The 25,499-nt window shown below is 41.8% G+C and overlaps 1 protein-coding gene across 4 annotated transcripts in view; it reads left to right on the top strand.

Annotated features, from left to right (window-relative positions):
* SLIT1 (slit guidance ligand 1) overlaps nt 1–25,499 on the top strand; it is a 390,223-nt gene that overhangs the window by 70,886 nt on the left and 293,838 nt on the right. For 2 of the 4 annotated variants that reach the window (XM_056532480.1, XM_056532484.1), the window contains exons 2-4: nt 13,711–13,782; nt 19,597–19,668; nt 23,168–23,239. In XM_056532480.1, coding sequence (XP_056388455.1) covers nt 13,711–13,782; nt 19,597–19,668; nt 23,168–23,239 — 216 coding nt within the window. Of the gene's footprint in view, nt 1–2,167; nt 2,226–2,812; nt 2,839–13,710; nt 13,783–19,596; nt 19,669–23,167; nt 23,240–25,499 lie in introns of those variants that run through there. The other 2 variants (XM_056532482.1, XM_056532483.1) reach the window with 2 other exon arrangements.

Below are 25,499 nucleotides of genomic sequence, written 5' to 3'. Positions count from 1 at the left end.
AGACTCAAAACCCAGATGGGAACTGAGCTCTAAATGTATATTTGGCGCATATGGTTTTTGATTCTGTGCTCCATAATCCCCATTATGTTTCAGCTTCTAAAAGTCAATCTTCACATAGTCTACTAGGTCTTTCCATTTCTCGCTCACTTCCTCGGCACAGGAAGCCTACTGTACAGGTTTCTATTAGCTTTCAGCTTCAATATAACTTCATTACACGAGGAATAAACTGGCTCCAGTATATATGGTAATAATATGGTTCACATTATTTGCCATTCGCCCTATACAGAAATTGGAGCTTCCTTTACTAATTTTGTCCGGAGACATAGGAAAAACATACCTTGTGTGCCATGGGCCCTGTGGATTGTACTGTATGTAGGGACTGCCTGTTGTTTCAGGACTTTGTAGGCCGCTTGTAGACGGTACAAGGCGAAAGTCGTCGGCAGGGAGCGAGTTAATAGTGTGAGATTGAGTTTTACATTCTCGGGCATGTGTCTAATTTAATTTATTGTGGTTGAGGCGTGAGGGAGACTGACCTATGAATAGTCTCATAAACCTGGGAATCTCTCCCGAGGTCAGCTTTGATCTAAATTACATGAGCTTCTACTTTTATACAAGGGCCCTCTGTGCCGCACGGCAGTACTTAACACACCACATTTACATGGATCTGTATTTAGTTTAAGATTCCCCAGTAAAAGTGCTTCTAAAGCCAACATGGTGTTTACTGACCACGTGGGCAGCCATCTTGTGGGTTGTACAACAGCCATCCATGAGGATGGAAACTATTAATCGGAGACAGTGAGAGAACTTTAGAGACTTTAAGCCTTAGTCATATCGCCTCTTGCTAGACTGAGTTTGAGGTGCAATTTTATATGTACCATAAGGTCCCAATATATCTGATACTGGTAATGCACATCTACATCCATGACTAAAGTTGAGCATCTCTTTCCTTTCTTGGTTGAACTTGATGAACATTTGATTATTATTAACCATACTATGTAGCTAAAGTTCAGCAAACCTCCTGAGTAGAGATGAGCGAACTTACAGTAAATTTGATTCGTCACGAACTTCTCGGCTCGGCAGTTGATGACTTTTCCTGCGTAAATTAGTTCAGCCTTCAGGTGCTCCGGTGGGCTGGAAAAGGTGGATACATTCCTAGGAAAGAGTCTCCTAGGACTGTATCCACCTTTTCCAGCCCACCGGAGCACCGGAAAGCTGAACTAATTTATGGAGGAAAAGTCATCAACTGCCGAGCCGAGAAGTTCGTGACAAATCGAATTTACTGTAAGTTCGCTCATCTCTACTCCTGAGATTAATTTTGGAATATTTTACAAGAATCGGCCATCAAATTCATTTCATATTCAATGGCCAATTCATATCCTGATGTGCAATTCCTGAGCCAGGTGAAGAGTGTCGGACGCATGGAGTTTAAGAAGTTAGGCAGTGATCTATAGCATCACTACCTCTGTAATCTATACAGTAAACAGTGATGGAGATAGCACGCTTCTGTTTACTGTGAAGAAGACAGGAGTCCCTGATCTCAATTTAATTTCCATCATTCCCTATGCTAGAGTGCCATACAAAACTATGTACTGAGCAGGAGGCATATGCTGTATGCTTCTGCTCAGTGATTATAGTTATCTACATAGTGCATCGCATATTACGCTGTTATGCTGCAGTGAGTGGGTAGAAGGGATTTTAATATATTTTATATTGGGCAGATTAGATGGGCATAATGGTTTTTATCTGCCGACATATTCTATGGATAGCAGGGTGAAAGTTTTTTTTTACTAAAGTAATGCTATCCACCCACCCACTGCAGCATAGCCACACCAACTGGAGACCATGTGACTTATGACATGTGGTGGCCCAGTACAGGAGGTGTTGCCCCATACCCTTGCTGCCCTGTCAGGCAGCCTCCTGCAGTGTCCCCTTGCCCCCCCCCCCCCCCCCCCCCCGCATCTGTTTATTGTAATTGTATATAATCCCTATGTTATATATGTATGAGTGTTATACCTTTAAGACTGTTTACCATGTGATTGTTACCCAGGAGGTATCAGTGACCAGGTGACCTACGGGTAACCAATGGGACCCCACCAGAGCCTCCCCCATATAAGCCCTGGTTGGAGCCTCTGCACGCTCTCTTAGTCTTTGCTGAGGTCCAGTCAGTTCATGCCTAAGAGTGTCCAGAGTCATAGGAGGCATCAAGTCCAGTCTTCAGCCACAAGGTACAAACCTGCAAGTAAGCTAAAGTCACAGCTTAGTCTTTCTCCAGTCAAGTCAAGTCAGTCACTGTCATCTATTGTCAAGTCAATGTGGCCTGTACCAAATTGTCCAAAACCACTGCAAGTCCCAGCAAGCCCTTAAGGTCTCTAAACTCACCAGTCACCTCCGTGGGCCTGGCTATACTGTATAGACGGTACCATCTGTCACTCAGTAAAGCTACCATTGTCCGTAACTTGGCGTTGGAGTCATTATTGCCCCCGTGCCTAGCCCAGGATCCAGCATTATACCTTCGGGTGGTATTGAGAATAAACCATGCCCTTGCATCACAAATACAAGGGGTTAATGCCATCTGCCCTAGTGTAATTCCATCTGCCCTTTGCACCACACCCCTATACCACAGACATATTGGGGGAGATTTATGAAAACCTGTCCAGAGGAAAAGTTGCTGAGTTGCCCATAGCAACCAATCAGATCGCTTCTTTCATTTTTGAAAAGGCCTCTGAGAAATGAAAGAAGCGATCTGATTGGTTGCGATGGGCAACTGGTCAACTTTTCCTCTGGACAGGTTTTGATAAGTCTCCCCCATTGTCTCTGGCCGCATGGAATGCTGGTAAGGTAGGAGAGAACAGCAAAATACAAAGACTTGCACTATGTGATTTGCCATGTGATTGTTACCCAGGAGGTATCAGTGACCAGGTGACCTACGGGTGACCAATGGGACCCCACCAGAGCCCTTATGTTGATCATTGTTGGTGTCTGTAGGACTTTGTATAGTTCCTCTTATCTATCAGAAAGTGTTTATCTGCTGCCTTCAGTACATGACCAGTGCACGTTGTATTGGATTAGTCCTATCTGAGATGTTTAGGACACTTAATTGTGTAAAGTAAAAAGGAGTAATACATCCATATAATTGATAAAGTGAGGTCTACCGTACGTCTCAGATGGGTTTTGTCTATGTGTCTTCTGTGATAACTTGAAAGATTTAATGTAATAACATATTATGGGTGGAACACAACACTATTCATTTTGGCTAAAATAGATCTAGCAGAAGGGGATGACTACCCCCATTATACGTTCTAGATAGTACATTGTGCGTTTAAAAGAGCCATGTAGTTAAAGGGTTACTCTGTAGGAATTTTTTTTACAAGTTATACAGATTTGTTAATTACTTCTGTTTAAGAATCTTAATGGGGTACTTCGCTCCTAGACATCTTATTCCCTATCCAAAGGATGCAGAAATAGATGTCTGATCGCGGGGGTCCCGCCGCTGGGGACCCCCACGATCTCCCTGCTGCACCTTGGGTTCGTTTAGAGCGTCGTGTGCAGCGCCGGAGGCTCGTGACATCATGGCCACACACCCTCAATGCAAGGCTGTCCAGGCATGCTGGGAGTTGTAGCTTTGCAACACTTGGAGGCACCCTGGTTGGGAAACACTGCTGTAGGTTTTCTGCATATATTCCATTGATGCAGCAGAATCCTATTAAAGACAATAGGGAGTTGCTACACCAGAATTTCCGCCAATGCTAACGTACCCTTAGAATTGGTTCTGCACTCTTATCTGAGCCAATGGTTAGTGATGCACACTACATTTGTGCAATATTCCTTAGATAATGCAAATTTCTTCCATTGATCCACACTCCACTTCTTATGCTCATGTGCCCATTGTAGGCACTTTTAGCAAACTTTGAGGTCAGAAAGGCGCTCTGATTGGTCCCATACAGAGCAAGCTGCAATGACCTGCGGCTCGGAAACCTTTTTTTATCATAACCAGCAGTAACTGTTCCACCAATTTATGCTACAGTAGCTTTTCTGTGAGATCAGGGTTAGCTTTCTCTCCCTATAGGAATCAATGAGCCATCGGTGCTTATGACCCTGTCATTGGTTGAGCATTTTTTCTTCATCGACCACTTGGAACCTCTGCATAACACCAACATCCCACAATAATGGCCGTTGTTTACATATCACTTGGCCTTTGTTGAACAGATCCTTATACTTGCCCATTATTCCTGCTTCCAGAACTGACAGATCACTTGCTGCCTTATATATTCCATTTAATGTTAATGTAAAATTGTGTTCAATGATGAACGTAACCCTTATAAAGGACACTTATACTTTCTCCATTGCACCACTTCTATTGGGCTGTTTCCATCTGAAAGTTGCTCTAAATTAAGTCTTAAAGGGGTTATCCACCATAAGGTGATTTTAGTACTTAACTGCCAGACAGTAGTGGACATGATTAGGAAGGTTCCGTGTTTTTCTTGGGGCTTAATGGTTGTGTTCTGAGTCAACTATAACACTGCTGCTATCTTTTTGTGAAATGGCTATTTCCTCTTGCCGTTTTTTCCTTCCAACTACAAGTCCCATGATTCCTTGTTTGTAAGTGTGAGGTCACTTTTCTCCCTCCCAGCCACCCCATCCATTGAAGCACACCTTAGCTCCCATGCAATTGACCAGTGTTTTCTAACCAGGTTGCCTCCAGCTGTTGGAAAACTACAATTCCTTGCAGAATGATCTCCCTTCCACCCAGCGGTCGATTCACCCATTGAAGCACAGACAAGCTTCCTTTCAACACCTTACTAGTGATGTAATGATTCCGGCTGAAATGAAACCTGGGAAACACTCATTTTGACATTTTGACACTCATTTTGTATGCTGTTAAGAATAAACATTGGGGTAAAAATCACAGAAAAATTGCGAGACCACCATGAAACACAGGTACAGACACTATATTAGGAACTACACTGACTTTACAGCTCTTGTAGCATATTCAAATTTTAAAAAATCATGGAATACCCCTTTCAACCATATAATAGTAAGATGTATCTACCAATAGACCATGGTGAATTAGTAAATACAAATTCTACTCATGTCAGTAGCTGTGATTGGTGAATTGAAGTTTGGTATTGTGCAGTGAAGCTCCTCCATAGCTAACAATTGATTGTACGGTCTTCAAGCAGCGAGACTTGTCCCACCAGGGTCTTATTTCCAATCAGTGGGCTGTATAAATTTTAGACAGATATTTTTGACTATAATTGCTTCTGTTCTTTGCTAAAAAAAAAAAAAAAAGGTATAATTGGGCAAATTCAGTAAGAAAATACAAGATCACGTTTTTTTTTGTTTCACGAGATCTTGTGCTGGGCTGGTGAATTATTCTGTGCTTGATGATAATATTGGACATTAAGCCCCTGCGGCTGCACAGCGTGATGCTTTCTGGCGCTCTTCACTTTGGTATTACTCTCCTAAATCTCTTTTACTGTTTGCCGTGCTCGGTATTAATGAAATGTTTATTTTATTTGTGGTTTATTAAAGCTACTGTGTTTGTAGGACTTTCCCAAACTTTCCTTTGCTAAGAGGCAGATATATAACTCGGAGATGCCTTAATCCGGGACATGAGTCATTGTTTCAGCGCTCCATTTTGACGTGGACACACGTGGCATTCATCCACATTCCATCCATGAATATTGTTGGCCAATCCTAAGACGACTGTCTGTCGTAATAAATCAGATAAGTTTGTTAGGACTATATACATCCTGTGTCTTACTTAATCCCTTATAATTGAAGAGCATAGTCTGGACGGTATAGTTACCATCTGGATTATGTATGTCGTGGCTTAAGTAAAATGAGGAGCAGAAGAACATTGCTCAGATAGGTTTGTCTATTTGCTTGTATTAAGATTATGGGTCCATGAAATATTGCATGCGGTTGCTCAATATTCAACACAAACAAGTTTTCCGAGATACTTAAAGGGGTACTCCCGTAGAAACTTTTTTTTTTTTTTAAATCAACTGGTGCCAGAAAGTTAAACAGATTTGTAAATTACTTCTATCAAAAAAATCTTAATCCTTCCAATACTTTTTAGGGGCTATATATACTACAGAGGAAATGCTTTACTTTTTAGATTTCTCTGATGTCATGACCACAGTTCTCTCTACTGACCTCTGCTGTCCATTTTAGGAACTGTCCAGAGCAGGAGAAAATCCCCATATCAAACAAATGCTGCTCTGGACAATTCCTAAAATGGACAGCAGAGGTCAGCAGAGAGCACTGTGGACAGGAGATCTAAAAAGTAAAGCATTTCCTCTGTAGTACAGTGACCCCTCGACCTACGATGGCCCCGACATACGATAATTTCAACATACGATGGCCTCTCAGAGGCAGCATCAACATACGATGCTTTTGTATGTCGGGGCCATCGCATAAACGGCTATCCGGCAGCGCAGACTGCTTCAGCTGCCACCGGATAGCCGTTTACGGTGCCCCGTGTGGTCCGCTGACGATCACTTACCTGTCCTCGGGGCTCCAGCGCGTCCTCTTCGGGATCCGCTGCATCGTCGGCGCTCTCCATCGTCGTCATCACGTCGCTGCGCACGCCGTCCCGTCATCCAATAGGAGCGGCGTACGTAGCGACGTGATGGCAGCGATGGAGCGCGCGGATGCCGGGGAAGCAGAGGCCTTGCCGGAGCGTCGGGGACACCTCGGGGACGCGGCGACAGCGATGGAGGGCAACATCCAGGGCAGCGGTGACTAGCGGTGACGGTCCGGAGCGGCGGGGACAGGTGAGTACAACTTCCTCTAACAGTGGTCTTCAACCTGCGGACCTCCAGATGTTGCAAAATTACAACACCTGGGTGTTGTAGTTTTGCAACATCTGGAGGTCCGCAGGTTGTAGACCACTGTCCTATACTTGACATTGCACGGATCCCTCAACATGCGATGGTTTCAACAAACGATGGTCCGTTTGGAATGGATTACCATCGTATGTTGAGGGACCACTGTATATAGCCCCTAAAAAGTACAGGAAGGATTAAGATTTTTAAATAGAAGTAATTTACAAATCTGTTTAACTTTCTGGCAACAGTTTATTTAAAAAAAATAAAGTTTTCCATGGGAGTACCCCTTTAAAGTATTTCTCTCCCTAAAGGCTCAAGGCTGAATCATTGCTTTCTTTATGGAAAAAAAAATTCTGCAATATGGTGCCATGTCTGGGCAAGATATGGGATGGGGGAGATTCATTATGGGTTATGGGGGAGATTCATCAAGACTTGTGTTGAGGAAAAGTCGACCAGTTGCCCATAGCAACCAATTACATTGCTTAATCTATTTTTCAGAGGCCTTTTCAAAAATGAAAGAAGCGATCTGATTGGTTGCTATGGGCAACTGGTCAACTTTTCCCTAACACAAGTCTTGATAAATCTCCCCCTTTGTGGCCTTGTTCTTCCGGATGAGAACAATTAAGGTTTTAAGCCAATAGCCCTCTTCCAACTCTTTGCCTGGGATTGTCCATGTCCTCTTTCAGGCCAATCCCTTGACCACGAGAGAGAGAGAGAGAGTAATATGCTTACATGCCAGTAGACAGTCCCTGGAACCAAAACTATTCACTTGGGGGCATTCCCATGGGTTTTGTGGGTGAAGTTTTTGTTATGCCATATATAATAGAAGTGCCCCCTAGATGCGAATCTTCTAAGGCAGAATAGCTTCCTAATGTAATCTGGTGGAACCAGACACAGGGGGTCTATTACTATCTGCATTAGTCTGGGTTCACACTACGATTTGAACTACGGTTCCCGTATACGGCTGGGAGGAGGGGTGGGCGGGGCTTAATTGCGGCACCTGCACTCAGCCGTATTCGGGAACCGTAGTTAATGTATGTCTATGAGCCAACCGGAGTGAACCGCAGCCTCCGGTCGGCTGCTTTTTCGGCGTATGCGGTTTTCCGACCGCAGGCAAAAACGCGGTCGACCACGTTTTTGCCTGCGGTCGGGAAACCGCATACGGCCGAAAAAGCAGCCGACAGGAGGCTGCGGTTCACTACGGTTGGCTCATAGACATACATTAACTACGGTTCCCGAATACGGCTGGGTGCGGGCGACATGATTAAGCCCCACCCACCCCTCCTCCCAGTCATATACGGGAACCGTAGTTCAATTTGGCCTGAATTTATTAACAAGGATACGCCTGTCAATAAATTCCAGCTAATTCCAAAGTGCTAAATTCTGTACATTGACGGCGCATTTAAGAATTAGCTGGATACACTCTATATAGGGGGAGATTTATCAAATCCCATCCAGAGGAAAAGTTGCTGAGTTGCCCATAGCAACCAATCAGATCGCTTCTTTCATTTTTGAAAAGCCCTATGAAAAATGAAAGAAGCAATCTGATTTCCTGCTATGGGCAACTGGTCAACTCTTCCTCTGGACCGGTTTTGATAAATCTCCCCCAATGAGTGGGGTGCAGAGTACCCCTCGCATTAAGTGTAAGTGATGCTTATAATCACTTGTCTGGACTCACATCACTTTAAAGGGGTTATCCAGGAAAAAACTTTTTTTTATATATCAACTGGCTCCAGAAAGTTAAAGTGATTTGTAAATGACTTCTATTAAATCCTTAAGTACTCATGAGCTGCTGAAGTTGAGTTTTTCTTTTCTGTCTATGTGCTCTCTGATGACACCTGTCTCGGGAACTGTCCAGAGTAGAAGCAAATCCCCATAGCAAACCTATTCTGCTCTGTGCAGTTCCCGAGACAGACAGAGATGTCAGCAGAGAGCACTATTGTCAGACAGAGAAGAACAACTCAACTTCAGCAGCTGATAATTATTAGAAGGATTAAGATTTTTTTAATAGAATTAGTTTACAAATCTGTTTAACTTTCTGGAGCCAGTTGATATATAAAAATATTTTTTTTCCTGGAATACCCCTTTAATGACGAGAGTCCCTGCTCTGAGCAGAGCCCAAGGCTATACAGACACGGGTACAGCAGGATGTATACAATGTATGCCTCCTGCTCAGACTAATCTGCACCTGTGGCTGTATTGCTTAGGCGCAAGAACTCCTATAAAGGGGTACTCCGGTGGAAAGACAATTTTTTTTTTAAATCAACTGGTGCCAGAAAGTTAAACATATTTGTAAATTACGTCTATTAAAAAATCTTAATCCTTCCAGTACTTATTAGCTGCTGAATGCTACAGAGGAAAGTCCTTTCTTTTTGGAACACTGATGACATCACGACCACAGTGCTCTCTGCTGACATCTCTGTCCATTTTAGCAACCGTGCATAGCAGATGTATGTTAAGGGCAGCATGGAGGCTTAGTGGTTAGCACTGCTGCCTTGCAGTGCTGGGGACTTGGGTTCAAATCCCACTAAGGACAACAATAAATAAAGACTTATTATTATCATTATAATAACGTCAGCAGAGAGCAGTGTGCTCGTGATGTCATCAGAGAGCATTCCAAAAAGAAAAGAATTTCCTCTGTAGTATTCAGCAGCTAATAAATACAGGAAGGATTAAGATTTTTTTAATAGAAGTAATTTACAAATATGTTTAACTTTCTGGCACCAGTTGATTTAAAAAAGAAAAAAAAAATTGTTTTTCCACCGGAGTACCCCTTTAAAGTGACAGGAATCTGGGCTCCTACACAGTACATAGCAGTGTGCTATGCCTAGGCTGAGGTAAGTAGAGATTCTATACTTACACTCCATGTTTTGGGGAGTGTAGTGGTGCAGCAGAGCGGTGTGTGTTCAGGGGTGGCGATGCCTCTGCGCAATTATCAGTGACTTTAGTAAAAGTTGCAGATAATATATCTGGCAAAAAAAGATATAAAATGCGACGTGAGCACATAGGCTATGTGCACCTTGTTTACAGGCATACATGCCTTAGTAAAAAAAAAAAAAAAAAAAAAAAAAAAGTTCCATAGGTCTCGGTATGAATCTAAAGGCATATAGTGGTGCCACAGGAAGTCTGTCCCTGCCATGTTATACTGTAACTTCATGCAACTTGGGGGTTCTACAGTTTTGTACAGTTTTGTCCTTTGAACGGTGTTTCCCAACCAGGGTGCCTCCAGCTGTTGCAAAACTACAACTCCCAGCATGCCGGGACAGCCGAAGGCTGTCCGGGCATGCTGGGAGTTGTAGTTTTGCAACAGCTGGAGGCACCCTGGTTGGGAAACAGTGCCTTAGAATCTCAGTAATACATGTGATAAAGAAGGAAGGCACATAAGCCTGTCAATGGTGTGAGTTTGTAAGACTTTGATAAAAAAAAAAAATATATTTCAAATTCTTTATGGATGCCAATTATTGATGAGCAAATCGAATCTGACGAATCCGAATTTGTTACGTATTTCAGGAAAGATTTGATTCGTAACGAATGCGAATATCGCCACGATTCCATTGCGCAAATCGTGTTCATTAAACTCCATTTAGTGCGGTCCAGGCTCCAGGGACAAGGCATCTAAAATGGCGGATCCACATGTGAGGACATGGGGCAAGGAATCCTGGGAAGGCAGGAACAAGGGTCGGCGGGATGACCCTGAATCACATTCAGCGTGCAGCCTATCAGCAGCCAGCCACCCCTGTGATGTCACAGCCCTATATAATCGCCAGCCATCTTGCGGCCAGTCACATCATCGTTCTATTACAGAGAGAGATGGACAGACAGCAGTGTGTGTTGCACAGAAAAGCATTTTTACAGCAGCGATTCACCTCCCAGTCACATCAGCGTTCTATTGCAGAGAGGGACAGAGAGCAGTGTGTGTTGCACAGAAAATCTTTTACAGCAGCGATTCACCTCAAGCCCAAATCCAGCCTAGAAGCACTGATAGGGAAGGGAGTGAGATTGAGAGAGAAAGGGCAATTTTGGGTGTAGTTCGCAGCGACTGTGTGCTGCAGCACTGGTGTGTACAACAACTGAAAAGCTAATACTAGCCAGCCAGTTAGGGTGAGCAGAGCGCTAACAGCATATTGTCCTATATTAAAGGGGTACTCCGGTGAAAAACTTTTTTTTAAATCAACTGGTGCCAGAAAGTTAAACAGATTTGTAAATTACTTCTATAAAAAAAAATCTTAATCCTTCCTGTACTTATTAGCTGCTGAATACTACAGAGGAAATTATTTTCTTTTTGGAACACAGTGCTCTCTGCTGAATGACGAGCACAGTGCTCTCTACTGACATCTCTGTCCATTTTAGGAACTGCCCAGAACAGCATATGTTTGCTATGGGGATTTCCTTTTACTCTGGCAGTTCCTAAAATGGACAGTGATGTCAGCAGAGAGCACTGTGCTCGTGATTCAGTAGAGAACACTGTGTTCCAAAAAGAAAATAATTTCCTCTGTAGTATTCAGCAGCTAATAAGTACAGGAAGGATTAAGATTTTTTAATAGAAGTAATTTACAAATCTGTTTAACTTTCTGCCACCAGTTGATAATAAAAAAAAAATTAAAAAAATGTCACCGGAGTACCCCTTTAAGTTTAACCTGTGCATACATCTAAGTGGTGTACCATTTGTGAAAGGCCAGCCAAAAGTACACTCCTGCTGGTGTTGTAGACAAATACTGTTGTAAGCATACTGGAGAGCGCATTGTCCTCCCCTCATAAGTGCACACCACATACGTACATCTAAGTGATTTACCATTTTGTTCCTGTTAAAGTCTTAAGGGCCTAGATACTGTGAAAGGCCAGCCAAAAGTATACTCTTGCTGGTGTTGCAGACAAATACTTTTTTAAGCGTACTGGAGCGCATTGTCCTCCCCTCATAAGTGCATGCCACATACGTACATCTAAGTGCCGCCAACTCCAGACTGTGTCATTCAGCTACTATATGGTCTCCTCTTGCTGCCACCAACTCCAGGCTGTGTCATTTAGCCACTTTATGGTCTCCTCATGCTGCTGCCAACTCCAGGCTGTCTCATTCAGCCACTATATGGTCTCCTCATGCTGCCGCCAACTCCAGGCTTTGTCAATAAGCCACTATTTGGTCTCCCCATGCTGCTGTCAACTTCAGGCTTTGTCATTCAGCCACTATATCGTCTCCTCATGCTGCCGCCAACTCCAGGCTTTGTCATTCAGCCACTATATGGTCTCCTCATGCTGCCGCCAACTCCAGGCTGTGTCATTCAGCCACTATATGGTCTGCTCTTGCTGCTGCCACCTCCAGGCTGTGTCATTCAGGCACTATATGGTCCACTCATGCTGCCGCCACCTGCACGCTGTGTCATTCAGCCACTATATGGTGTCCTCATACTGATACATGACATACTGAATAACAGTATTATTCCACTAACCCAGCACACTCCATATGCATGTTACAGCAAGGCAAAGTGTTCTAGACCCCTATTGGCACTCTCTGTAGGCCAGAAATAGCTCTTTTTAATACAGATTTGCCACAAATAAATTTGGACCTAACCAAATTTTTTCCGAAAATTCGGCAAACCGGCCAAATCGAATTTTTCAAAAATTCGCTCATCTCTAATACCAATGTTCAGAGGCGAGAAAAGGCAGTGGTCAAAGCTGTTGGCATGTGTGGGAGAGAAGTTCAATGCACCATATATTACGTCGTCATCATGAAGATTTACTTGTGTATCTTTATTATGAGAACTGGAGGATAAACGTTATTTAATATAGGAATACTTGGGATGTTTGAATTACTTGATCCCTGTAATTGTCTTTCATCCTCGGTTGCCTCTAACCTTTCACCTTTGAAACCTGACCTGAAAGTTCTGCTTAGAAGGGATTTCACTGGGGGGACTGGATGTATCTTCTTCTATACAAAATATGATTCAGAAAGAATACTTGAATATACAGCAGCTGGTAAACTAGAATGTGTTACCAGTAGATTTCTAGTACACTTTTTACTATTTATATATAGAATGTATCATTTATTACAAGTTGAGTACTGATCCTGAGTTGCATGCTATATTACTCCAGAGCTGTACTCACTATTCTGCTGGTGGGGTCACTGTGGACATACATTACATTACTTATCCTGTACTGATTCTGAGTTATATCCTGTATTATACTCCAGAGCTGTACTCACTATTCTGCTGGTGGGGTCACTGGGGACATACATTACATTACTTATCCTGTACTGATCCCGAGTCATATCCTATACTAGCTGAGTATCCGGCGTTGCCAGGTTTTTCCTTCCTAATGCTTGTTCGGGAGGAAAATAAACAAAGGAGGAAGCTTTTGACTTCATATCCCATCCTCATATATTGTTGTTATATTCCAACCCCATATCCCTTCCTCATATCCCAACCTCCTATCCCGACCTCCTATCCCATCCTCCTATCCCGACCTCCTTTCCCTACCTCCTATCCCGTCATCCTATCTCGACCTCCTATTCCGTCCTTCTATCCCGACCTCCTATCTCGACCTCCTATCCCGTCCTCCTATCTCGACCTCCTATCCTGACCTCTTATCCCGATCAATATACTGTAAGATACCGATAAAGACGGATTTACATTTGCGTCAGAGGCTCAATTTGTAGTCCGCTTTGGCATCATCACTGAACCCAATGGCTTCCATGTGAAGTCAATTGGTCCATTGGACACCATTGATGTCCATCATACTATGAATAGTGAGGAGAATTGTGACTTACCAGCTTTATGTTATTCCTGTGTAAACCTCCTCTATATCACAGTACCTGTGGTCTTCGTCTGCCATCAGTCTTTTATGTTTATGTCTTTTTAAGATTTCTTGTATTCTCTTTCTGCAGAGAACTGAATGGGAACAACATAACACGGATCCTGAAGAATGACTTCTCGGGACTCAAGCAGCTTCGAGTCTTGTAAGATTGTTTATTTTATTTTTTTATTTAATATGTAAAATGTAATTACTGTTGAATATAGCAGCATTTGGGGGTTGTAGTTTTGCAACATCTGGAGGCACACTGGTTCGGAAACATGGTCCTATATTATACTCCAGAGCTGCATTCACTATTCTGCTAGTGGGGTCACTGTGTACATTCATGACCAGCCCCAATTGCCTTTTCTGCTCCAGTATTTAGAACAAAGTACCATTGAAATCAATAGCACTTCATTTAGTACTGGAGATTTCCATTGACATACATCTCCAGGATGCTCTTAGGGGGGTTTAGCTGGTTACAGAAGTGCCGGTCTTCTTCATTTGGAGGTGCATTTTTTCTCATGAATTACCAAATAATTTATTAGGACGTATTTCCCCATAAACAAGATTATATCAGCTCCAGATTTCGCAGCTAAAGTATAAAGAAGACCAGAGATAGGGGAATATAGGGGAATACAACACTACTGTACATTATGTAAAATACATGCATAGTGCTAGGATATGTGTGTATGAGAAAGGGGCAAGGTATGACCTTTAAGACCCCAACCCATCCTGAAAAGGAAGGGGTCGTGGGTCAAGGTGGTTATTTAGTCTTTTAGCTCTTTGTAAATTCTCTCTGCACATAGGTGTTCCCCAAAAATGCTATGCTGGGTCTTAATATACAAAAAGATACCAAGTCTTTTCTTTTTTTTTTTTTTTTTTTTATTAAAGAGGAATACATTGATGATCAGAACAAATTAAATTTTTTTCGGCATATCCCAAGATTAAAAGTTACCACTTTCAAAGAAATAGACGATAACTAGCTGAATGGTGAATATTTCACCAGTGGGACCACAATTGTCCCCAAAGTAAATGGAGTGGCAGGGTGTATGCTCAGCCAAAGAACCATTAAAGGAGTACTTCGGTGGAAAACTTTTTTCTTTAAATCAACTGGTGCCAGAAAGTTGAACAGATGTGTAAATTATTTCTATTAAAAAATCTTAATCCTTCCAGTACGTATAAGCTCCTGAATACTACAGAGGAAATTCTTTTCTTTTTGGAACACAGAGCTCTCTGCTGACATCACAAGCACAGTGCTCTCTGCTGACATCTCTGTCCATTTTAGGAACTGTCCAGAGCAGCATATGTTTGCTATGGGGATTTTCTCCTACTCTGGACAGTTCTTAAAATGGACAGAGATGTCAGCAGAGAGCACTGTGGTCATGATGTCAGCAGAGAGCTCTGTGTTCCAAAAAGAAAATAATTTCTGCTGTGGTATTCAGCAGCTAATAAGTACTGGAAGGATTGATATTTTTTAATAGAAGTCATTTACAAATCTGTTTAACTTTTTGGCACCAGTTGATTTAAAAAAAAAAAAAAAAAGTTTTCCACCGGATTATGCCTTTAATTCCTTATGGGACACTGAACTCGGCAAAGTTTAGAAGTCCCATAGAAAATAAATGAAACTGTGACCGAGCATGGCCACCAACATCTGGAGGGCCGCGGTTTGAAGACCTCTGTTCTAGATGTATGCCATCCCTTTATTGCTTCATGCTGCTCCCAATAGCCTACTATTGACAATGTCATCTCTTGATAACCACATATATATGTTATACAATGAGATGAGAGTTTGTAGTGTGTTAGCCCTAGAAATATAGGAGATAAGTAGAGTAGCGATGATATCTTTATTGCCAAACTGAGAGGATATAGATTGCAGGCTTTGAAGACCTCTAAGGGTCCCTTCATCAGGCAGTGGTACCTGATGAAGGGACATAAGAGGTCTTGAAAGCCTGCAATCTATATCCTCTCAGTTTGACAATAAAGATATCATCGCTACTCTACTTATCTCTTAATGTTATACAATGGACTCCATGTATGGGATGAACATTGTGCAGTTAACTAGATATACAAATATGAGCAGCTTCCCGTCTTTGTTAGAACACATTGTCTGCACTTTCCTTATTGTACTAACAATACGGTGCTGTCTTCGAGGGAGCAAAATACCGCACAGTACTTTCCAGTGTGCCACCCCCATCTTCAAGAGAAATGTCACAATTGTAATGTCTTATACTCCCCAGGCTTTAATTCAATTTAATTATGTTACCACGCACACCATGAACGTAACAAACAATATCCTATCCATGCCTTAAATGGCCTTGTTCTTGCAGTACAGGACTTACATGGTTCTGTAGTCCATACATCCAGTCCTTCATACAGGAAGTTCAATATGGAGATATGCCGGCACTTCCGTGGAATCTGCGGTGGTGCACAAGGAAGGGTAAAGCCACAGGTAGAAGAAAGATAATACCCAGCACTCACCAGTATTGCACAGTGAAGATTTATTATACCAAAGTGTAGTACAAGGACGCATTTCGGCGTGGGAGCCTTCCTCAGCTGCCTGCCTATAGGCAGGCAGCTGTGGAAGGCTCCCACGCTGAAACGCGTCCTTGTACTACACTTTGGCATTATAAACTTCACTGTGCATTACTGGTGAGTGCTGGGTATTATCTTTCTTCTTCATACAGGGGGAACATTGCTAAGTATTCCAGACAGAGCACAAGTATGGCCCAAGTGCTTATGACTATTGGTTGGCGTCTTTATGTGTAGACATATGGTGCTTTTATGGCGTGTTATGTCAATTGAATTGCCCTGAAAATTATGGGACAAGTTATAAAGAAGAAAGTTCCTCCGATGTAAAGAAAATGGTGTGAAGAGCGGCATGTTGGTTCTCTGGAGGGTAGTAGGCAGATTACTTTCATCGCCCCCAGCACTTACCGGTTCATTGGGTCAAGCTCCTTGTTGCAAAGGTTACACGTCTTCCTGTTACTAGATATTCCAGTGCAACACCCTGGAGATTACACCATGCATTTATTTGCATTTATAATACAACCTTGTCCTAACCAGCGGGTGACCTTGCTAATATTGTAATACTTAAGGCCACCGCACACCTATAGAAAATTGTCAGAACAAAGATCGATCATAGAAATGTACCGACAACTGACTTCATTACTAACATGATCGATGAGTGTGGAAAGGAGAGAAAAAAATACTAATACTGTATTTATCGTCGTATAACACGCAATTTTAAAACTTAAATTCAAGGCAAAAACCCTGCCTGCGTGTTATACGCCGATAAATCTTCTGGTCACTGATTTAAAGTGGCCGCAGCAGCGGCTTCTTGTTAAGGATTAGCAGCCCAGCCACGGCCACTTTAAATAAGTGACCAGCGGCGGCTCCTGCGGGTTCAGACTTCTCCCCGCTCTGCTTTTTATTTTCCTTGCCTCCCTTCTCCCCCTGCTTTTATTGTTTTTTTTTTTTATCTTCCTTACCTAGCCGTGCTCTGGCAGGCCTGGTCAGGTGGCGGGTCTTGCGGGCTGTGCGGTCAGTGAAGCAGGAGAGTGATGTCCTCTGTCGGCTCTGCTGCACAGCATCAGGGACGTCACTCATCATTCCCTGCAGCTGCCTGCATCATTCCCTGCAGCTTGTTTAACTTCAGCAGCTGGCCGCGGCCACCCTAGACTAGTGACCAGCGGCAGCAGCATTGAATGAAAAGTGACGTCCCTGATGCTGTGCAGCGGAGCCGGCAGAGGATGTCACTCTCCTGCTTCACTGACCGCAAGACCCGCCACCTGACCATGCCTGCTGGAGTGCGGCTAGGTAAGGAAGATTAAGAGAAAAAAAAAACATTAAAAGCAGGGGGAGAAGGGAGATGTTGAGGTGGGGGGGGGGCATGATGAAAGGGGGGCATGATGGGGGGAGGGATGATGAGACAGTGGGGGGAATCATGAGATGGGGGAATGATAAGACAGTGAGGGAATGATGGGGGGTAATGATGGGGGGAATGATGAGAGGGTGAGGGGGGTAAGGGGTGTAAATGTGGCACAGGGGCTGAAAAAAGGGGAGGAATGATGTGGCACTATGGGGGGGGGGGGGACAAAACTGAGGTGCAGATTTGGGGGGATGATATGGCATTTAGTCTAAGTCATTTATCTTACATGTATTTATTTTTTTACTTAAATTTCCCTGTTAAAATGGGGGTGCGTGTTATACGCCAGTGCGTGTTATACTCCGATAAATACGGTACTTATAAGCCTTCATAACATCGTCATAACTTTCTAATAGATTTGGGCTTAATGCACATGAATGTATTATGGCTCAATCTATGATGCATTTATAGGGCATTCATTGATGGGGCCTTATTGTATATGCCTCCATTTTCATATGAAGGTTATTTGTGCAAGATTCTGATCCAATACAAACTCTGTACAACAGTGTTGATCTGTGACTGTTGAGTTTGCTGGGAGTTGTAGCTTTGGTTTCAATCTTTCACCATCATGAAAAAACATGACCAAATTTTAGCAGACGTGGTTTGTGTCATTTGTTTGTGGCTGACAATATTTATAATGTATATGGTGACCTTTGGTATGGCGGCTTAGGCTCTGTTCACTTCTGGCTTCTTTTTATAACAGAAGTCATAGTGCTGTGACGAAACCATCCCATGATGGACAGCAGAGGCTCCAGACAGACCTGGTTGACTTATTATGGGGTCGATAAGGTTCAGATGAGAAATCACTCATTTAGACCGTAAAAAGAGTTCTGAATGCAGCACTATTCGTACTGTCAAAAATGATGGAGCCAGCTACGGAGTCTTCAACACAGATGTGAGCGTAGCCAAGTCCATTAGCTTTTGGGGTCACGCTCATGTTGTTTAGCTTGTCATTCATTCACTCATAAAACCATGTAACATCTCTTGATACTTCTAAGTGATGTTGGTATATGAGGTCTACTAACAACCTCTCCTAAATGTACAAAAACTCCCAAACCAACATTGGGAGTGACTTTTAAGATGTATATTTGCTTGATAAAAGTCACCCAGAATATATTTTTTTTAATAATTGTTAAATACCAATAGTTTATGACCAGTCCTCAAACCACCCATATGCTGTAGATTATGCAAAAGTAAATTCTCAACACAAGACAAAACAAAAAAAATGGCGGCTGGTCAGAGCTAGGGTCATGTCTGATTCTCCCTCCACCCAAACCCTGTTATTCCTTTATTTACAAATGGAACGATCTTCCTGAAAAAAACATCCCCATGCTAGAATCTCATCCTGCCACAAATTATCTGGCCTCCCATAACAATTATTTATTATTCAACTCCAAATATTGGTTCAATATATTACTAAATATTAAAGGGATTGGATTGTCCAGTGTTTTTCCTTTTTTAATGGCTCAGACTAGGTTCAGATACAAAAGCATTACACCCATGTCTGATCCCCCATTGCTGTCATTCCAATGGTCACCGGGAACCGCTAATGATCACTTCCTGGTGCCGTCTCAACACATGGTAATAGGTGGAAATGACCATGCGCTGGCTGAGTGGGGTTACTGCTGCGTCCAGGGATTGGTTGTTCAGGTATATCCTTTGTGTCTGGATATAACCAGAAATTGGTGATCTGCTGGACCAAGTGATCATCAGATTGGCAGTACGGGGGATCAGACAGGTGAGTAAATTTTTTTTTCTATTATAAATAATACAAAACATGGACAACCCCTTGAATTTAGTTGTCACTTGTGGTGTTATTTTTCTATTTGTAATATCAAATAAAATGCTGCATATAACTATTTAATTACATTTTATAATGAAAGCTTGGGAAGCGATGTGTGATGCTAAAGACGTTTATACTGAACCCGGCAAGAGTTGCGACTGGAAACCTCTGTTTACTTAGTCACTGACCAAAATGTGTCTGGGAGAAGGACATTAATACAATGTGTTATGGCAGAAGGAATTAAAGGTATTTTCTGTTTTGTTTCCCAGGCAGCTGATGGAGAATCAGATTAACAGCGTTGAGCGCGGAGCTTTCGATGACATGAAGGAACTGGAGAGACTGTGAGTGCTCACACATCAATTATATTCCCTGCTTATCATATTACTGCATTACCCAGAGGCATGGACAACGCCATTCTTGGCTTCTACTAATTGTTACATCGGGGGTCTCATGGGTACCCTGATAAGTGGGATGCATGTGACCGATACGGCTGTGGGTAATGGAAGTCAGAGCCGTTGTGCGTGATGGTTGTAAGGTGGCGGTAAAGTAATATGATGTCTTGAGGCTTGGTAATAGATGGATCATCTAGTGTTGGGGAGCAGCAGGTTGGGTAGCACAACTCCATTGTTGGATTGCTCCCAGGTGCCACACTCAGGTAAATACCTCCTTTCCACCACCAGGTTCAAAAAAACATCTATCCATAATGTGCTCAGATGTCCATGTCACAATGTGTCAACTGTGCTCCTATGTTACGGTCATTTAATCATATACCAACATTTCAACCAAGACCCTTTAGGCTAAGACCAGAATCCTTGTGGACCACTCAATCACGTCGGTTTCCAGAGTCTTCTACATATTGTACAAGGGTAGATGGTGCCGTACTCATTTTGTATGAACTGGCCGTACTGACCATCTGCCCTTGTACAACATGCAAGTATTAAGCTGAAGAAACCACCATTATTTAGTGATATATCTAGATTCTATGTTACTGCATTGATAGGTAGCTCACGGGGTATTGCGCGAGCTCTTATAGTTATACTTGAGTTAGTCCTTTTGCAGTTTCCAGATATCAAATGATCACATGGCAACAAAGAACCCTTTTCTTATTTGTAATACAGGGACATAACTTACAGAAGGTTTTCTGTTAGCTGAATAGAATTGTGAATATTACATTACGTGTCGAGGCTGGTGCACAAAATACACCAAGTTGTGATCATCACAAGTTTTGCTGATAATGAATTAGTCACACTTTTTTAGACCTCGGCATTACTTATAGTAATGTCCTAATAACATCAAAGTATTACGGTGCATATAAAGTGAAACCTCTTTAAAAGACCACCATCTCCTATCTATCCAGACTAGATTTCATGTGATGGATTTCATGGATTCCATGGTCCAGTTTTGATCCTCACATGCCGATTGTAGACACTTTCTGCAATGGACAGAGGTCAGTATGATAACTGTCTGCGGCAAGACAACAGTATAAACAGCAAGCTGCCATGCCCTGTGTTCTCACACCTTTCTATCATAGACAGTAGGGACTTTTTTTTTTAAGCAAATTTCGTTATGTGCTGACTAAAGTAGCTCATGTCCTCACTTGCCCATTTTTCCTGCTTTCAAAAACTTCAAGACCTTTTTGTAATGTTGAGGTTGATTGATACATGGCATGTTCCATTTTTTTCTAGTAGGGCATTCCAACAAGTAAAACTATGGTCTGTTATGACTTTCCATATTAGAACACTACAGCATTGTACAGGATGAAATTAATAAATAAAAAGATAGATAGATAAATCCAAATAGCAGCAGCACAAGAGGTAGCATAAGATGGCCCCTGTCCACCACCAAACAGGGGTGCGCATGCGCACAGTACACACAGCACCTTATGCCTTATTGGCTGAATATCCCGGTGAACGGCGCTTCCGATTGGCCGGCCGCGCAGTTCCGGGTTCCCACGCTCCATTACACACATGTGCAATCCCAGGAAGCTCTACCGGGTAAGCGCCTATACAACTTTATATAGCTTATATGGTCACATTACTGTTTTCGGGCATATTGCCACACTGTTAACACGTGCACCTTGTATAACACTAGCACGAGTATTGAATTTGTATTGCATTTATGTATAATGCCGTATTATCACTTTTATATACCATAAGCACATGTCTTTGTTTACCTTGTATCTGATTGGTTAATGATGTAACACTGAAGTGTATTTAAACTTCCACATGTGATTCTGCACTTGAGCTTGATAACGGTGACGTGAGGTCACAGAAACGTTGCTCGCAATTTTGTTCACTGGTTCTATGGAATAAACCTTTTTGACACGATTTCGTTTGTGTGCTGCTGCTTCTTGGAATTTATGTGAAGTGGATCCTCTAACCCGGGCTCCCATACAGCTTGCACCTTATCTCTATTTTCTATTTTTTTGGAGTGCTGCTCTACTGGATATGTAAATAGATAGATAGATATGAGATAGATAGTTATGAGATAGATAGATATGAGATAGATAGATGTGAGATAGATATGAGATAGATAGATAGATTTATGAGATAGATAGATATGAGATAGATAGATAGATGTGAGATAGATATGAGATAGATAGATATGAGATCAATAGATACATAGATACATAGATACATAGATAGATAGATAGATAGATGAGAGATAGATAGATGAGAGATAGATAGATAGATAGATAGATAGATGGGAGATAGATAGATAGATAGATAGATAGATATGAGATATATAGATGTGAGATAGATAGATAGATAGATAGATAGATAGATAGATAGATACATGGGAGATAGATAGATATGACATAGATAGATAGATATGAGATAGATAGATATGAGATAGATAGATAGATGAGAGAGAGATAGATAGATAGATAGATAGATGTGAGATAGATAGATATGAGATAGATAGATAGATAGATACGAGATAGATAGATATGAGATAGATAGATAGATAGATAGATGAGAGAGATAGATAGATATGAGATAGATAGATAGTTGTGAGATAGATAGATATGAGATAGATGTGAGATAGATAGATAGATAGATAGATATGAGAAAGTTAGATATGAGATAGATAGATAGATATGAGAGATAGATAGATAGGAGATAGATAGATATGAGAAAGTTAGATATGAGATAGATAGATAGATATGAGATAGATAGATAGGAGATAGATAGATATGAGATAGATAGATAGATACGAGATAGATAGATATGAGATAGATAGATAGATAGATGAGAGAGATAGATAGATAGATATGAGATAGATAGATAGATGTGAGATAGATAGATATGAGATAGATGTGAGATAGATAGATAGATAGATATGAGAAAGTTAGATATGAGATAGATAGATACTAGGATTATTAATTATTGCATAGGCCAATAAGACTGAAATAATCTTCTTCTTGATCTATATTTAGAGATATTCTGCCATGTCTTATTTTGTCCACTATATTCTTCTTCTATACCTACAGCTGTCTCGCTGTGTATAAGTTGAGGGTGACACTGATATATACAGACATTACAGACGCCGCTGCAGTCACTGAGGAATTACTACTAGAGGGTGAATCTGTAAAACTTGTGTGTCTTGGTGTAGGAGAATATATACACATACACAGTGCAGGTGTATGTAATAGATACTGGAGTGTCTGCATTCAGAGGATCGCAGTGATGCCTGCAGGGCACTATGGAGGACTATGTGATATTCGGGGGACACCGCTTGGTCCTGGGATTTGTACATCTATGTTTTGAGCACAGTGGAGCGTTCAGCTGAATTTTAATCTAATATTCTTGTTTTTTTATTTCCTCCATTTACTTTTAGGCGTCTCAATCGAAACCAGCTGCATATGTTGCCTGAGCTTCTATTCCAGAACAACCAGGCACTCTCCAGACTGTGAGTACCTTTTTTTTTTACATGACTGTGCATTATTACTATAAAAAAAATCCATACTTTAGATGCAAGGACATAATATATGTGACTGCCATTTATCATTGTTTTATTGCGACTGGCAATGCCAACAAAAAAAGCAAAGACAAAAACAAAGAAGATGAAAACTGGTGGATCCCAATAGGGTTTGTCTTCGATGTAACATGTGTCACATGGCCAAATGTGTGTGGAGAACCAACATATATCCATATTTTCTTGTTGCTCTTCTTATTCTTCATCCATGATTGTTGGTATGGATCTCATTTTGCTTCTATAGTAGCTTCCCTTTTTCTATGAAGAGTTTTTTTTTACTGCGGGATTCATATCTGAGTCAAATTAGTACAGTGGTCCCTGAAGTTACAATATTAATTGGTTCCAGGACGACCATTGTATGATGAAACCATTGTACGCTTAGACCAAAACTCTATGGAAACCTGTATATTGGTTCTGAAGCCTCAAAATGTCATCCAAAAATAGGAAAAAAATTGAATTGAATAAAAATAAGTAGATAACTAAAACAGATAAAACACGTCCTTAAATGTAAATCACTGTCTGTAAATCAATGTAGAGGACAGGAGCTTCTTCGGGGTCCTGTACAGTACACACAATGTCCTAAAAAAGTAACATGGAGCCGCCCCCACCTGGTGTCCAAAGGAGCAGTTAACCCTGGCACAGGTAAAGAGTAGTATAGAACATGTAGTACATCCCTGTACTATAGGGGGCGCTGCCAGACAGCCAGTCAGTACATGCACTTCAGTAATACAGGCGTTTTACCAGTGAAATGCCCATTCTGATTGGTCAGATCTTCCAGCCATTGACACGTTTCGTAGATCTGGACTGTCCGTAACATTGTATGTTGAGTCTGGTTTCAATTTCCAATGATCCAGAAAAAAACATTTTATGTTGGGAATATTGTAACCTGAGGCCATTGTAATTTGAGGGACCATTGTATTAGGTTTGGGTGATGGTCCCTTTCTCATGGTCAAGCACATATCATTAAACAAACCCCTCAGGACTTTCATCAATCTTTACTCTTTCATCAATCTGTACATTGGTTTCTAAAATGTTCTCCTGGCTTCCGTAAAGCGCATGTTAGCCTGTTGGTTGGTGAAATCCCATTCATCCCATAAGAGAACTTGCTCTGAATTCTAGTGGCTTTAGTCCCCCCCAGCTGACACTGCGCACAATGAAACACTCAACTCAATTATCTAGCCCCCAAATCCCCATTGGCAAGACAGATATTATTTTTATTCTTGCGTAGTCTACTTTATTATGGCTAAGTTGGTATTGTTTCTTAATGTGAACTGTATCCGGTTCGTTCCCATATGTCCAATGGTCCAAAGCCACCCCAGATGGGACCTCCAGATTCAACAAGCTGGTTGCATTGCACCTAGCATGTCTTCTGGTGCTCCATAGGGTTCGTAAAGACACCTTTCAACTTCATGGATGGAAAGAATGAATGCACACATGCATACAGGGAAACTTGGCTGGATCATCTATGGAGACACCCTTAAAGAGGGTCACCTCCCGCAGAAACTGGATCAATTGACTTGCAGGAAAGTATTGGACTTGTGACTGTGCTTCATTGAAAAGTCTGACTAAGTATTGTTTGTACCAAGGGTCAATGCAAAGCCTGTTTCACCTATACATTGATGGAATAAATAAAACAAGATTCGTGAGAAAATGTTGGAGCAAATTTGCATTTTGTGCTACATTGAAAGTCACTAAGCTCAATAGTACAACCTTTTACCGTCAAAGTCTTTCTATAGAGGTTGCTTCAACATGTGCTTGATGTTATGCACATTTTATCAATGCAGGTGGTTGGACTTGGCCGGAGCCATTTATAGTAATCCTTGTCCACGTATCATTTAGCCATGTTGTGTTTTCTGGTATTTACTATGTAAAGTATGGAAGGTATAGTCCAGACATCTGGTAAAACGTCTGATTTGAGTGAATGGAGTTCATATTGGAAGATGTCTGCAGGCTATATAGTCTATACGGTGGTCTCCAAGCTGTGGACCTCCAGCCTACGGCTGCTAGGAGTTGTAGTTTGGCAATATCTGGAGGTCCACAGTTTGGCAATATTTGGAGGTCCACAGTTTGGCAGTATTTGGAGGTCCACAGTTTGAAGACCTAGGGTCTACTATATAAATGCAGTGATAGGAAAAACAAAAAGACCAGAGGGCAGCACCTCGTGTGTTACCCTTGACGATTGCTGACCCTATAT

Source organism: Hyla sarda, chromosome 7 (assembly GCF_029499605.1).
Source record: "Hyla sarda isolate aHylSar1 chromosome 7, aHylSar1.hap1, whole genome shotgun sequence".
Taxonomy (NCBI): domain Eukaryota; kingdom Metazoa; phylum Chordata; class Amphibia; order Anura; family Hylidae; genus Hyla; species Hyla sarda.
Note: the sequence above shows the minus strand (reverse complement) of the source record. Positions and strands in the feature narration are given on the sequence as shown.